At 40.4% G+C, this 16,642-nt stretch overlaps 2 protein-coding genes across 4 annotated transcripts in view; one reads left to right on the top strand and one right to left on the bottom strand.

Annotated features, from left to right (window-relative positions):
- The window catches only part of Cals (calsyntenin 1), a 179,140-nt gene that overhangs the window by 124,524 nt on the left and 37,974 nt on the right, over positions 1–16,642 (top strand). For all 3 annotated transcript variants that reach the window (XM_070282311.1, XM_070282310.1, XM_043213466.2), the window contains exon 6: positions 14,625–15,792. In XM_070282311.1, coding sequence (XP_070138412.1) covers positions 14,625–15,792 — 1,168 coding nt within the window. The remainder of the gene's footprint in view (positions 1–14,624; positions 15,793–16,642) is intronic.
- On the bottom strand, positions 3,608–4,604 carry LOC138926874 (uncharacterized). The gene is made up of 2 exons (XM_070282464.1): positions 3,957–4,604; positions 3,608–3,895 (listed from the first exon to the last, which is right to left on the bottom strand). Coding segments are annotated over exons 1-2 (315 nt in total). The 5' UTR covers positions 4,271–4,604; the 3' UTR covers positions 3,608–3,894.

The raw sequence follows: 16,642 nt of genomic DNA on the forward strand, positions 1-16,642 counted from the left end.
GTACTGTATAACCGTTTTACTCGCACTATTCAACGCTTTCTATGTTATAATTATAATAAGGGACTTAAGTAAAATGACTACCTTGTATAATTGTATCATGCCTTTGAATAAGGTCAGTAGAATTTCACCACAGACAAAAATAACACAGTGCGTTAAAAAAAGAAAAGTTGGAGGAACTTTTGAAGAGACCTAGTAGGAATGTTTGAAATTTTTCATACACCCTCAAATCTTGATTTATTTCGAAAAAACGGTTTTTCGAAAGTGTTTTGCTCTTAAAAATTCCTGAACGCGTAATTTTAGGCCGATTTTCAATTTTTTTACGTTTTTTTAATTTATTTAAACAGAAGGGATACAAATTTTACAAAAGAAAGTGACATTTTTGAATTTTTGTCATGTTTTTCATACATTTTCCAAGAAATGGTATCATTCTTACCACATATCAATATTGTCTCATTAATCCTGAATAAAACAAGACCAATTTCATTACGAAATTATGAAAATTGTTGAAGTTATAACGCTTTTCCCAAAACAAGTCAGTGCAATTTTACTAGCGCTCTGGAGCAGTGGTGTCACTTTTTTCTGAGCAAAAAAAGCTGGATCAACGAAAAAAAAAAGCTAAAAAAAGCGGAATACCAGAGGAAAAAAGTTAAGAAAAAAACTGATTTTTATAAGGCAACGTACTGCATGTTATTCACTAATAAGACCTCAGTTCCACTTAACATAAAATATATGGGTAATTCTCTAACGGATATCATTACAAGAAACCACAAAAAAACAATAATGTACAAAAATTAAGATCTATATTATATTTAAGATGTCGTCAATATTATCATCATCATCAGTTGGATAAAATTTCTTGTCTTCAATTGTAGATAGGCAGCTGGGTGGTATATTATAGTTAAAACAGCACATATTGTGTCGACGCAGCCCGTACCTCAAATTTTAAGTAAATTAATTTATAATTTTAAGATACAAATTAAAATATGGACCTTATAATCAGTATAGCGTTTAATGTTTCAACGCTCATGTGATTTCGAATTTTCGTTTTTATTAAATGTACTTGGCTGAATAACCGCTCGACGTCGGCATTCGACCAAGGCAGGACTGCATTTGCAGAGCAACTGAAGCCAATTCCTGAAAACGGCAGTTTCCGCCAGAATCCCGATATTTAAGAACTTCAGCCCAGAACTTAACAGTATCATCGACATTTTCCCACTCTACCATGGTTATGTCGTACAGTCGTTAAATTGTATCTATATTAGGAGTACCAAAATACTCAAGGATTGGAGAGATTTGTTTCTTTTTGATTTTTAAAATATTTTCAACAGAGAATGCATCAAACTGTAAACAAAAAAAAAAAAGCTGCGTAAATTTGCTCAAAGAGCCAGAATTCCCGCTGCCCGCTGTTTTCATATTTTTCCCGCAATCACGCTTCAAAAAAACCCAGATCTGACGGGAAAAAAGCGGAAATGACACCACTGCTCTGGAGTAAAAGTGTGTGAAAGAAAGGAATAGGCGGAATGGAATGGCACACTATTGCTCCGGAACGCTATGAAGATTGGACTGACTTGTTTTGGGAAAAGCGTAATTACTTCAACAATTTTCATAATTTTGTAATGAAATTGGTCTTGTTTTATTCAGGATTAATGAGACAATATTGATATGTGTTAAGAATCATTTCTTGGAAGTTGTACCGAAAAAATGGCGTCAAAGTTTGAAAAACATGACAAAAATTCAAAAATGTCAGTTTCCTTTGTAAAATTTGTATCCTTTCTGTTTAAATAAATTAAAGAAGTATTTTTTTTCAAAAGCTACAACATTTAACTATTGAAAAACGTAACGTTAGAGCAAAACACTTTCGAAAAACCGTTTTTTGTGATTTGAGGGTGTATGAAAAATTTCAAACATGGTTTCATACTATACTCGACCTAATGAACAATTCCTACTAGATCTTTTCAAAAGTTCCAAATCACTGTCGCACTGTGTAATCAGTAAAATCGAAACAACATCGATACTTACTATTTTAGATGTTCAAAATCGGGCACTTTATTTTATCGTATAGGATAATCATGTAACGGGATAGTGCTAGGAGTGGCAACTTGAGGGAAAAAATATCGATGTATCGATGAAAAATATAGTTAACGACGAGTGTATATGCCCGTAGAAATATCGAATCTCTGGGGTATACGATAGTCGCAAGCGGCATCATGTCCATATGTTTTTTGTGGTTTTTGTGTCAACTGACGCTGGTGTCACTGTTGTATTTTCATTTTTTTATTGCAGAGAATATTTTTCTAGCAAACAAGTAAAATTTTCAGGTTCTGTGGTTCCATGGGGGGGGGGGGGGGGGGGGGGGGGGGGGGGGGGGGGGGGGGGGGGGGGGGGGGGGGGGGGGGGGGGGGGGGGGTAAATTAGGAAAATTACCCCCCCCCCCATGTAACCACAGAACCCCCCCCCGTGAATCCGCCACTGCCTTCCAGGGTATATTTATCATTTTGGTCAAAAGTGTGCAACGCTGTAAACGAGACATCCCGTACCCTATAAAGGGACCGCGATAATAATAAATCGCGAGCGCGGGTCAATACTTTACAAAGATTAAACAATGAGGCGGTCCCAAGACAGAGGGCTGCCCACTCCAAAATTGCCCTTCGAAATATGTACAATATTTATACTATTAATGAAGTTGAAATTTGAAATTTTAAAAAACTTTAAGAAACTATTGTGCTATGAACGCACAACAAATCCAATAACTTTCAAAATTTAATAAAAAAAACTCCGAGGAACTCCTGGGAACTCCGAGTTGATACTGCCTCTTTGGTTCAAAGATCAACTCCAAACTACCAAAGAGGCAGTATCAACTCGGAGGGTGGAACTCGGAGGGTATACTTATATATATTCTTGATCAGGATCACCTCCTAGCATGTCAATCTGTCTGTTTCTACGCAAACTAGTCCCTTAGCTTTAAAGCTATCGACATAAAACTTTGCATATACCCTTTTTTTCTTTGCACGCAGAATATATCGGAATTGATTGATCGGAAATGCTGTAACTTTGGTGTTTTTAGAGTTAGAAAGATTTGATTTTCCATGGTATGGTATTTTTGGAAAAATAATATTAAATTCTAAATTTCATAAGGGTCAGCTGTCTATAGCTGCCATATAACTGAACAATCGGAAATGATCCAATTTTTTTGTTTTTAAACACAGAAAGTTGGAAGCTACCAAACTTCTGTCAGTTGATCCGAGCTACCAAATTTCACAACGATCGGCCGAAAATATCTTATAGCTGCCACATTACTGAACGATCGGCTTTGTTATATGGTATTTGGGAAAAATACCAACTTTGTTATTTTTTAAGATAGAAGCTTGGGACCTGTTTTTAGATTTTTTATTGCAACAAATTGGTTTTATTATGATATTCTCATAAATATCGGCCAAGTATATTCGATGTTTGCGATATTTATCCGGTTTTACCTGCAAGAGTATATAAACTTCGGGTCTGCCCGAAGTTAGCTTTCTTTTCTTGGACTTTAAAATCTCGGAGTATATTTATTGAATTTATTATAGTTAGTTACAGATTTTCGCCAATTATATTGAAGTTTCAGATCTCAATTTTTTTAAATGTCGAAATACAAGACATTTTAAGTATCCAAGCCATTTTAATTACTTAGTTTTTCTTTTAAAGTAAAAAAAAAATATGTGAATTAAGGAGGAGCTTAGGAGTTAGGAATTGGTAGGATAGGTGTAGAGTTTTGATAAATGATAAAAAGATGGTGATCCTAAATGCGTAGAGCCTTTTTTTGTAGTGGACTGTATGTTTTATTGTTCTTGCTTGTTTCGCTGTCTTATTGGTACTTGAAGAAAATTGGCAATGTTGCCATAGGTGCTGCTTATTTCTAGTGTGTACACATTGTTTTTATCTTAAATCAAAAATATAAAGATGGCAAACTTAATTACTAAGCGATAGTTTCCAAACATCCCGGCCCACCCTGAAACACGGTTTCTGAATGAGGTAATTCCGCAATTTTCGTTATTGGCCGGGTCAATTCTCCTGTTGCCATCTTGAGCCTTACTGCTCGCACGACGTTGTCCTTTCCTGGGTAGGTTTCGATCACCCTCGCCAGGTGCCATGATGCTGGTGGTGTTTTGGACTCCTTGACGAGCACAACGCTGCCGATCTTGATGTTGGGGGTTTCCTTGGTCCACTTTGGTCGCTGCTGAAGACTAGTCAGGTACTCCTGGTGACATTGTTTCCAGAAGCCTTGGTACATCGATTGGATACTCTGCCAGTATCCCAAACGGCCCACAGGAATGTGGCCAAGATCCGCCTCCGGGATCGTCGTAAATGGTCGCCCGATCAGGAAATGGGCTGGTGACAGTTAGTTGCTATCTGTATCCGACGTGTAGCATAATGGCCGTGAGTTGACCACCGCACCGATCTGCGCCAGCAAGGTGCGCATTTGCTCATGGGTTAGTGTGCTGCTGCCAATGACTCGTCGAAGATGCAGTTTAACACATCGAACTGCTGATTCCCACTTTCCTCCCCAATGTGGAGCACGAGGTGGGATGAAGGTCCATTGGATACCTTCGTCTGCTAGTGAGTTCGCTACGTGATCCTTGTGTTGTGTTGAGTTGAAATTTGTTCCGTTGTCGCTGTACATGCGTGTACATTTGCCTCGTATTGAGAAAAATCGTCTCAATGCCGCCAGAAATGTTTCCGTGGATAAGTCGGTGACGAGTTCTAGATGGATCGCCGATGTAACCATACATACAAATAGGCATATGTATTCCTTGCTGATGCTTGCGCACCTTAGCGTCCTTCAGAAGAATTGGTCCTGCATAGTCGCATCCAGTGTTTATGAATGGCAGTGCTTGCGTTATACGTACGCTGTGTAGATCTGCCATACGTTGATGCATTGTATGTTGTCTCTGCCAAAAGCACGCCAAACAGTTGTGTGTGATTTTGCGTTTCAGGTTCCGTGCGCCGAAAATCCAATATCGTTGCCGGACAATGACGAAGAGAGATGAGACTCCAGGATGCAGGTTGACTCGGTGCTCATGTTCTATTATTAGGAGGGTGATCCGATGAGCCTTTGGAAGCAAAATGGGATGTTTTGCCTCTGCCGACAACTGTTGGATTCGTCCTCCCACTCTGAGCAGATTGTCCTTGTCGATGAACGGTGAGAGATTTACCAATTTTGATTGGTTTCCTAGAGGCTTGTTAGCGAGTAGTAACTGGAAGTCCTGTTGAAAACCAGCTTGAGCGTGTTGCAGCCATCGAATTCTTGCCGACTTGATCTCGTCAAAGGTGAGAGAAGTTGATGTTCGTTTTGAACACGGGTGTTTCATGCGATGAATAAATCGCAAAACATAACCGAGCGTGTGTATAAGCTTCAGCCAAGATGAGTTGCGATTTAGAAGCTTATCCAAAGGATTGTCCGTTGTGACAATTACCTGCGCAGCAAGGCAGTTAGCTTTGATCTCACTTTGTATGCGTTTGTCTGAAAGTGAAGAACAGTTGTGTGAATTGTTCAACTTTACCAAAAATTGATCCTGGTCCCTCAGCCATGACGGACCCTTCCACCACAATTGGAAGTCAATGAGCTCGGATACTCCCAAGCCTCGGGATGCACAATCCGCTGGGTTCGATTTTGAGTCCACATGCCGCCATGCATGCTTAGGTATGGTTTCCAAGATCTCGGCGGTGCGGTTCCCAACAAACGTCTTTAGTTGGGCTGGTGAGTACGCTAGCCATGATAGGACTATTGTGGAGTCGCTCCATGCATAGATTGTCAAATCCTTGTGTTTTAATCCAGCCTTGATGGATTGCAGAAGTTGGTTTAGAAGAAGTGCACCGCACAGTTCCAGGCGTGGCACAGATTTTTTCTTTAAGGTGCCACTCTTGTTTTTGCTGCAAGTATGGCTACCGAAATGGTTCCATCGTCCTTAACCATTTGGCTGTACACTACGGCTGCGTATGCCTTCGTGGATGCGTCTGAAAATCCGTGCAATTCAATCTTGTCGGTGTCGCTCTCGACCAAGCGTGGTATCTGGAATTGTGCTAGGTTTTCTAAATCTGCTCGCCACTTGTCGGCTAATTTGTTCGGTAGTTCATCGTCCCATTTCAAATTCAACAGCCAGACTTTTTGAAATAGTATTTTGAATTGAACTACGGTTAGTGCTTATAGACCGAGAGGGTCGAATATGCGTGACACATACGACAACACTTGCCTCGTGGTGCAGCTTGGACTCTTTGCTAGATTCACAGTGTACGACATGGTGTACTTCTTAGGGTGCCAGTGCAGCCCTAGAACCTTTACCGATGAGTGTGAGGAACCCTTTTTATCCTCCGATTCAATGTATTTGGTATTCGATACCCATTTCCCGAGCTCTAGCTTAGCACAGGACATCAGTTGGAAGAGTTTGTCCCGATTTCGTCGCAGCTCGTCCTCACTATTGGATCCAGTGGAACGTCATCCACATCTTTCATCAAACGTCTTCCATCAAGATTTTTGCCGCAGTTGGAAACTCCTTCTGGTGGTCAGCAGCCAGTTGTTCCAGTACTCGAACTGCTAGGAATGGTGCGCATGATGTTCCATACGTCACCGTACAAAGTTGGAAGTGCTTGATGGGATCTGATGGATCCTCTCGCCATACGATTCTCTGAAAGTTTCTATATTTTTCGCTCACCCAGATTTGGCGGAACATTTTGACTATGTCCGCTGAAAATACGTATTTGTGCATACGGAACCGCAGGCACAGCAAACAGGTCTCGCTGAATACTGGGTCCGATCGAAAGTGTGTCATTTAACGCCTTGCCTTTGGCGTCCCGGTATGAGCCGTCGAAGACTACTCTGAGTTTCCGACCCAATACAGGATGATGAGGTAGATAGAAACTCCTTTCGTTGGGAATTTCGCTCGGTGAGATTTCTCGCATGTGTCCTAGACTTTGATATTCCCTCATGAAGTTTACGTAATCCTTACGTAGCTGATGATTTTGTGATAAACGGCGTTCAACCGATTTGAACCGCTGTAAGGCTCCTTGAAGGGTATCTGCAAATTCAGGATCTGATGATGTAAAAGGAAGCTCCACGATGTATTTGCCATTATCGTCCCGAGCGTGGGTGTTGAGAAAGTGCTCCTCGACCTCTTTGTCCTCAGGTTGAATTTCTGCCTTGCGATGAATGCTTTCCAGCTCCCAGAATTGTCTGAGAGTGGCATCAATGTCGACTGTGGTTGTGAGGGCCATAGTGTTGCTCGCCCGTGGTGCAAACAGTGATGTGATCACCCATCCAAAAATTGATGAAATAGCGATTAGCTTGCCTTTGTTGTCAAATATCTTTCTCCCAGTAATGCTCGCTGCCCAAAAGAATATCGACTGGGCCACTTGTACTGAATTGTGAATCTGCTAGTTGTAGGTCGTTGAAGACTTGTAGTGCAGACGCGTCGATGCTCTGCCTTTCCAATGATGAGGTGATCTTTCCAAGCACGTGAGCCTGGACTACCAGTTGATCCTCTGATATACGGGATTGGATGCGTAGGGTGCTGCATCCCCTTGTTGTGTCTGCTTTAATCGATGAAATTCCAGGGACCAATATGCGGGATGGCGTACGAGCCAAACCAAGGGCGTGTATACAGCGTTCAGATACATATGACAGTTCTGAGCCTGTGTTCAAAAGGAGTCGGCATGCTACCAAATCCCCGTTTGCGTTTTGAACGTTGACCATAGCCGTGGGCAGGGTGCTTTTGTTCCATCCAGTTGATTGAGTTGAACTTGCAGTACCTTGTGCACATACAATTGCTGCGGAGCCTTCTGTTTGTGCTATGTGACTACTAGTCACCGGTGAGTTGTGTGTGTTGGGATCATCCTGATCCTCACTAGTTTGAGCGATTGTGCCAATTGCGTGATTCGTACCTTGCAGATGCAATAGTGTATGGTGCTGAGCTTTACATTGTCTGCAGTTGAACGTTGATTTGCATCTTCTGACCCCATGACCTGGCTTCAGGCAATTGTAGCATAGCGATTTCTCCTTGGCAAACGCGATTCTCTGTCCTGCAGATATACCCAAAAATTGTGGACATCCATACAGACGATGTTCTGTAGAATAGCATTTGCTGCACTTGTTTCCATCAAGCGCAACCAACGAATGTGTGACCTTCTTTGTTTTGTCACCAATAGAGGCTGTCGTTTTCCCTCCAGTTGTTTCGCGTTTGCTTAGCTCCAACTCCTCGCAACGCGCATCCAAGAATTTGAAGGATTCCTCTAGAGTGGGTGAGTCTGCTCCACACTGCGTTCGATCCACCTGCGTCGAGTATCTGCGTCCAGTTTTTCCAGCGCCAGGTAGATGATCCAACAGTCTCGTCCTGTTTCCTCAATGGCATCCAAACCACGCACGATTTCGTTAGCGCCGTCTGAAACCTTCCAAAGGTTGCTGCATCAGACTTTGTTGTTGTTGGCAGCTTCATAAACTGCTCTATAAATGAATTCACGATGTGCCGTGGACGATTATATCTTTCGTTAAGTCGCTTCCACGCTGTGTTGTAAGCTGCATCCGTAATATTTAGATGTCGCACCAAGTTAGCAGCTTCGTCGATTAGAAGGGATTTCAGATGATGAAATTTGTGCGTATTTGTCAAATTTGCCTTGTTGTGAATTGTACTCTCGTAAATGTCCTTGAAAGCTGGCCACTCAGAATAGTTGCCAGAAAACCGTTTAATTCTAATTTTAGGCAATTCGCTTTGTGCTGATGCCTCTACGAATTGTGCGGTGCCTGCACTCGCCGCACTGACGTCAATTGTGCAGTGGCTCGATCTGCCGCCAACTGCTCGAACAATTGTTGTTGTTGTTGTAGCAAACTGATTATTGCGTCGTTATTGATTTGCAGCCCGTTGCTGCCGTTCTCGCTACCTACAGTCGATGGGCTAGGTCTTGTACCTGCCATGGCCGAAAGTAATGAATGCGCCCGTAGATACTTTCCCTCGTAGAAAGCGTTGTCTGGCTCCGGATCCACATAGCCGTCTACCTCGTCTAGAACAGCTATTTCGTCACCAAATCGAATGAATTTCTTCCATGTTGTGTTGAGATGCTCCAGCCGCGAAAACACCTCCGCCGGTGTGGCGTCTGATTGGTGCGCGTCCTCAGCCCAAGCCAAGCTCCGTGTGATATTGGCCTTGAGTCTGGCGCGTCCCTTCACCAATGCTTTTAATTGATCCATTGAAGAACAATTACCGTGAGAACCAATGCACAGAAAACAACAAAAACATCCGGCTCGAAGGACCAAACAATGATCCTAAATGCGTAGAGCCTTTTTTTGTAGTGGACTGTATGTTTTATTGTTCTTGCTTGTTTCGCTGTCTTATTGGTACTTGAAGAAAATTGGCAATGTTGCCATAGGTGCTGCTTATTTCTAGTGTGTGCACATTGTTTTTATCTTAAGTCAAAAATATAAAGATGGCAAACTTAATTACTAAGCGATAGTTTCCAAACAGATGGAGTCGTCGAAAAAAGTTAAATGCAGGGTTTTGAATATTCATGCACTCTGGTCGGGTGAGAATAATGCATATTTCTTACTGAATTCTACGAATTTGGAGCAAATATGGACGAAAAAGAAGTGAGAAACATGAACAATGCCAGACGAGCTAAAGAGGCAGTGAAGGAGTATAGTTTTCGAAAGTCGGCCCTAGGAGTGCGGGAGAATCTTAACGAAGCAGCTATCATTAGATATGTTCGCGCAGACTTACAGCAACAAAAGAGCAAATAAAAAAGACATCCGAATTCTATTTTGTGAACAGAGGTTGGGCAGAAACAAACATAAGGAGCTTGTACCCAATTTTAGCAAAATTGATCTCAAAGCAAGACAACGACACGAATCCTGCCAAACTTAGGGATGCTAAGACCTGTTTCAAGTATGGAGAGTTGGGACCCTTTTCCAATTCGTGTCCGAGTGAGAAGAAAAATCTTCGATGTACCAAAAGCAATACTTTCCATGCAACCACAGAAACTTGCCAAGCTGCAAAGGTGATGCATTTAAGTGAATCGAATTAGGACAAGTTAGTCACCAGAATATTACAATTTCAATTCGAAAAGCTATAACGCCTTTATTAATACTGGTAGCCAGTATAGTATTGTGGGACAGCCAGTTGCTAAAGACATAAACGCAGATCGGCATAAGTAATAAAGATTGGAGGCATATGTATCATGTATTCTTTCCAAAGAAATAGTTATACATTGGATGTCGAAGGAAAAACCATTAAAGCCAAAGAATACATAGCTGACGACGATCTTTTGAAATAAGACCTTTTGTTGGGACAAGATGCAAATGTGAAGCAAGATTACAAAGGAAAGTGGTACGCATAAGCTTCTTCCTAACATGCACTAAGCTCAGGAAAGAAGTCAAATGCGCCTGTTGTTATACAAGTTTTAGATTTTTTCTCTACAAGATTGCAAGGAATAGGAAAAGTAATTGTTGTAGGGGGACGCTGTTGCCGCAAAGGTTCCAGGAGTAAAGTTGAAATGAAAAGTCGGGGGCGTCCTCGTTAAATTTACAAGAAGCGCGTTCAGCTTTATTGGGCTGCTTACATTGGATTAAACTTAACTAGTACCTCAAAACGGACGATCGATGACGGCCGACGAGAGAGCGAGAGTGCATAAAGGGGCGAGCGGATGAGCTCTTCAGCGCGGGTGCGCTCTTACGTACAGCTGAGCGGCGGCCCAACGGCCCCTCACGTAAACAGTAATCATCGTCCAGCGGGAAAGTGTATTAACTCTACCTATCTCTATCTAGACAAATGGAAGTTGTATGAGCAATCTATTACGTTTCTAGGACACCAAATACACGCCGCTTAAATCAGCCCATGAAAAGAAAAGATTAGTACTATTTTCATGTTCCCAACATACACCAATGTTACCGAAGTTAGACAAGTTTTAGGCCTCACAGGACATTTAAGAAAAAATTGTGGCCGGATACGCTTTACATATATAAAGCCGGAATATCAGAGACTTTACAAAAAGCGCAAGGATTAAAATAAAAGTATCGCCAAGAGGATGGGTTTACCGAATTGAAGAAAAGCCTGACATCGAGTCCTGTTATTACAACCTATTCGATGCTGAACACGGATGCCAGTGCTGTTGGTTTAGCCAGGGTACTGATATAAAATAAGGAGGTTAAATTCAAGCCATATGCATATTTTAGTCGAGCCACATCTTTGTTCGCCGTTTAGAATGTTCCAGTACTAAGTTTATGGTAAGAATGTTCGACTCGTTACCGATTTTAAGGCCTTGAAATTATCAATGAATAAGGAGAAACTTATACCCCGAATGGAAAATGGTAGTTAAGAATACAAGAATACACAACATAGAGATTATACATCGAGCAGGCACCGTATGGTTACTCCCATGAGATGGAGAGTTACTAAAGATTGGAGATGGCCTAAAGATTGATTAAACCCCTAACGACGACTGGTTATTAGCAATAAAATTAGAAGGTGTAAAGATTCTGAACATCATATCTGATACGACAAATCCTAAGAAAACTGAGAGCGATGACTAAGTGATGGAGCAAGAACGCTTACTTCGTAAATACAACAACTTTCTATGGGCTGTGCCGAACAGCTGTTTCAATACCACGTATTCCGATATCTTTGTAAATAATGTATAGGTTGCGCTGAAAAATAACAGAAGGATGCCATGAAGGAGAGTATCATTATGATGACATCAAAACCCATCCCATCTTCTACGATACACATGGAACACCAAGGACCTTTTTCAAAAAGTTCAAAGAGGAATGAACATGTGCTGGTTATTATCAATTCCGTTACCATAGTGGGAGAAACAAAAAGTACTGCAACTGTTAAGAGGAGCCCCAAATAAAGGGGTTACTCCAATGAGTTCCGTTTTGAAACTGTTGTTATTTTGTACAATTCTCTTATAAGAAATATACATGAAAATCTTAAATCTATTTAAAACTACTGGTCAGCGCACTGCACGCTGACCTGCTATGCGACCCTTTCTCAAGTGCGATAAGCGCTCCCCTTATGTATGTATTTGTGTTATGCTGCAGGGAATCGGTTTTAGACCATGCTGTTTGTCTTTTATTTCATGGCTCCGATCCCTTGAAACTCTATCTTTAAAATTTGTATATACAATCGTGCTCAATGCTTAAATAGCAATTGTGTATGTTTTGCATATCCTGCAAGACTTCACGAGCCTTTGGGAATGCCAAGATGAATCATCACCGAATAATGTACCGCCTTCACTTCAAAAGATTTCAAAAAATTTGCAAGTCGAACAATGTAAAGCATATACTTAACGCTGTAAGGCAGCGGGGGGCAAACAAGGTAGTCCATTCGTTGACTTAAGTCACTTATTTTAATTTTAACATAGTAAGCGTTGAATAGTGCGAGTGAAACGGCTATATAGTACTTTGATTAACCCTCACACGGTGCATGGGGCTAAAAGTTTTTCTTAGTTATGACAAGAGTTGGAGTGCTTATAATTTTATTTTAATTAGTTTTGAATTTGACATAATTCTTTGTTTTTGTTTTTGGACAGCCATTCTCTTATTTAAGTTCTTAATTCTAAAGTATATACGTATCTTAAATTACATTTTTATACCCTTGCAGAGGGTTTAATAATTTTGTCCAAAAGTGTGCAACGCAGTGAAGGAGACATCTCCGACCCTATAAAGTATATATATTCTTGATCAGGATCACCTCCTGAGTTGATATGAGCATGTCCGTCTGTCTGTCTGTCCGTCTGTCTGTTTCTACGCAAACTAGTCTCTCAGTTTTAAAGCTATCGACTTGAAACTTTGCACACACCCTTCTTTCCTTTGCACGCAGTATATAAGTCGGAACGGCCGGGATCGGCCGACTATATCCTATAGCTGCCATATAACTGATTGATCGGAAGTGGTATAACTTTGGTGTTTTTAAAGTTAGAGTTTTTAAGTGTTTAAAAGTTAGTCAAACTTTACATGAAAGCTATTTTTGGCAAAATAATACGACATGCCAAATTTCATAAGGATCGGCCGACTATATCTTATAGCTGACATATTACTGAACGATAGGAAATGGTATTTGGTAGAAATATCAACTTTCGTTTTTTTGAAGATAGAAGCTTGGGACTTTTTTTTAGATTTTTTATTGTAATTAATTGGTTTTATTATGATGTAATCATAAGGATCGGCCAACTATATCCGATGTTTGCGATATATATCCGGTTTTAGCTGCAAGGGTATATCAACTTCGGCTCCGCCCGAAGTTAGCTTTGCTTTCTTGTTTTTCTATGCTACGCATACATTTACATTTTAGACATGTGTGCCTTTTTCCCCCCTCTACTGTAAGGGCACCGAGGGCCATCATTTACCCCGAAAAACGCCTTCAAATAGCAACGAAAAGCGGTGGGACGTTAAATAGCACAACTATGTTCAGCTTCAGCCTCGAGCCACGAGGTATTCTGAAGAATATGTACATTGACGAGCGTGATCCAACGTGATCCAACGTCAACAGAAGAACCTAATGACAGACGTCGAGATGGAGATGCTACATCCAGACGAGGGTTAATGATCGAAAGGCTGTAGCATAGAGACGTTACGATGGGACTCTAAGCCCACCTTTGCTAAGAGATATTGTTGTTGTAGAAAACGATCCAATTAGGACGGGTATTTTAAGAAAATTGAAACCTCATAATAAAGTAAATTTTATTGTCAACAAGGTGCAGCCAAACGGCAGATATCTAGTTGAAGATCTCTATTCTCAACAAAAGCAGAGATATAACTCGGATTATGCATCTGATAAGATGAACTGGTGTGAGCTACCAAAAAGTGACGACGAGAACTGGAAGGACGACTGAATCTGCTATTCTCGCAAGAACGCTAAGAATTTATTATGAAAGGCCGAAATAAACTGTAGTCTGACAGGGGCTGACAGGGGACTGAAAATATCAGAACAAGACTGGAAACTTATCCAGCGAGATCGTTAGTTTTAAGCTTCAAAAGAATCAGCATAGACGAAAAACTAAAAAATAATTCGTTTATATGTAAATCCACAACATCAAACATATCCTCATTAAATAAACCTACGTGACCACTCGAAAAAAACCATAATTTTACACTTAACAGAAAAGTTAACTTCGGATGGTACCGATATGGATATAACCTCAGCTAAGATCAGTTAAGATGCAAATAGCAAATAAAGTTGGCCGATTTTTATGAAATTTGGTAAATCGGATAAGTTTGCCAAAAATAGAATGTGTAGAGTGTTAACTTGGGTCATTTCCGATCGTTAAGTTATATTTCAGCTATAGAATATATATATGGAAGATTTTTTAGAAATTGTGTAAATCGAATCATTTGGCCAAAATGTGGTCGGTGGGAAATCCCAACCAAAAGTTAGAAATCCAGACATGTCAGCTGCAGGATATACTTGGATAACTCCATGCAGAGGAAAGTAGGACGTGTCCAAAGTCGATAGCTTAAACACTGAGGGACTAGTTCGAGTAGAGACAGAAAGACAGCCGTTCAGATAGACAGACGATCTCTGTGGGCTTTAATTGTAACATTCCGCAATATTTAAATAATACAATTAAATAAAAATATAATTCTTATCATTCAATCTATTTTTCAGACCAAGCATATATCATTTGGATGCGATCGTGACCTAAGAAGTTGCAATTCAAGCCAAAGAATGATGGACCTCTTACCCCAAAGAGCAGATTGGACTAAAGAATTAAATTATGATGAAGGTGTCGAACCAATTTTCCACTTTGACGGATCATTGGGGGTGGTAGTGCCCCAAACGGTTCTTGATCACTACGATTTTTCTTCTCGCTCGTTTAGTATACTTACAATGTTCCGGCACAGCAGTCGAGGAACGATAAATAAACATGTCAAAGAGCATATAATGTGTAGCGCTGACGACCATAAAATGAATCGACACCACATGGCATTATTTGTTAGGAACTGTCGTCTTATTCTTTTATTGAGAAAGAACTTTAACGAAGGGGACATAAACATTTTTAGTCCAGCTGAATGGCGTTGGAAAATACCTCAGGTCTGTGACAATGAATGGCATCATTATGTTATAAATGTCGTTGACCCAGTGAAAGTGGATTTATTTATTGACGGTATTCAATTTGAAAATTCGGTTGAGGATCGACATAGTAACCCAGAAGTAATTGATGATTGGCCACTACATGCTGCTCATGGTGTTAATACTTCTTTAGCTATTGGTGCGTGCTATCAAAGTTCCGAAAACAGAATGAAGCATGGATTTAATGGAGACATATCAGAGGTTAAGCTTACATTTGATGGTGTTTTAAATGCCAACGATATAAAATGTGGAACTTGTTGCGCTGAGCACTTGCTGCCGCCGGAAAGTGTTGAAACAAAAAATTATACAACAGCCTTAGTAAACACAAAAGTTCAAGCAAACCTACAAATGAATGAAATATATATTCAAGCAAACGCTAAGCACGATATTGAACAACTGATGCGCAAAATTCAATACATTAATGTTAAACCAAACCCAACAATAGGAAGACGAAACATAGAAGTTCGTACCACCCTTTCTTGTATCAATCAAAGCTCATTACGTTTACCAACCATAGAAACGTATATTATGGTAAACCAACCTTTAGCTCCCCTCGGTATTGAAGTTGCTGCCGAATTTACTTCGAAAAAAAAAAAGGATAATACATCTTTGACGTTTACCATTGATAAATTTAAATCAATCTTTCAATTTGATTCATCAGATCCAGGAACAGAAATGGATACCAAAAAAATATCTATATCTGGTATGTTGAAATATATTTAATGATTAAAAAAAAAAAACATTGAAATACATTTTTATTATAAGCTTAGTTATTTTTATAGGCTTTCTGAGGGGTTTATAACATTGATCAAAAGTGGGCAACGCAGTGACGGAGACATCGATAGAGAGTCGGAAAGGAGAAAGTCGATATAAACATGTCCGTCTGTCCATTTGTCAGTAAGTTTATACGACAACGATTCTCTTAGTTAAAAGCTCTTTTTCGTGGCACCACAAAAAAACTCTGTCCCGCATGTTTGAAGAATTTAAGTTTTTAAGTCTTTTAACTTTCTTTTTTCTCTTGAAAAAAGTGTACCAGATTTGGTACACTTTTTAAATTTTAACCTTACTAACATTAAGACAAAGACAAAGACTGATACATAAAAGACGTCCATAAAAATGTATTGTTAGGTTGGGAGGTCGGCTCAACGACCGCAGGCGGGATCCGCTTAAGGCCCGAGCGAAAAATTCGGGCGCGAAGGCGGTTTTTCTTTGCAGGACAGTTTTAGCTTCTGGATTTTGTCTTTTACTGCGAGGATGCCTTGGTGTATGATCTCAATATTGCCAAAGAAGTCGTCTATTAAAGTGCACCCAATGTACGCTACCTATAAGCTTGGGGGATCTGCATACAGTTTAGTGCAAGAGAAGATCATGTTAAGAGTAAACGAAATATGTTAACACTTTAAGATGATTAGCAGGTTGTTTGTTGCTCAGGTCGGGCATCCGGAGCGACTGAAGATCGCGGTATCGTCGGCGAACGTTGATGTTAGTAGTAGTTTGTAGGAACGTTGACGTAGAAATATCCGCAGTATATAGGATATATAGACAAGATCCGA

Source organism: Drosophila bipectinata, chromosome 4 (genome assembly GCF_030179905.1).
Source record: "Drosophila bipectinata strain 14024-0381.07 chromosome 4, DbipHiC1v2, whole genome shotgun sequence".
Lineage (NCBI taxonomy): Eukaryota > Metazoa > Arthropoda > Insecta > Diptera > Drosophilidae > Drosophila > Drosophila bipectinata.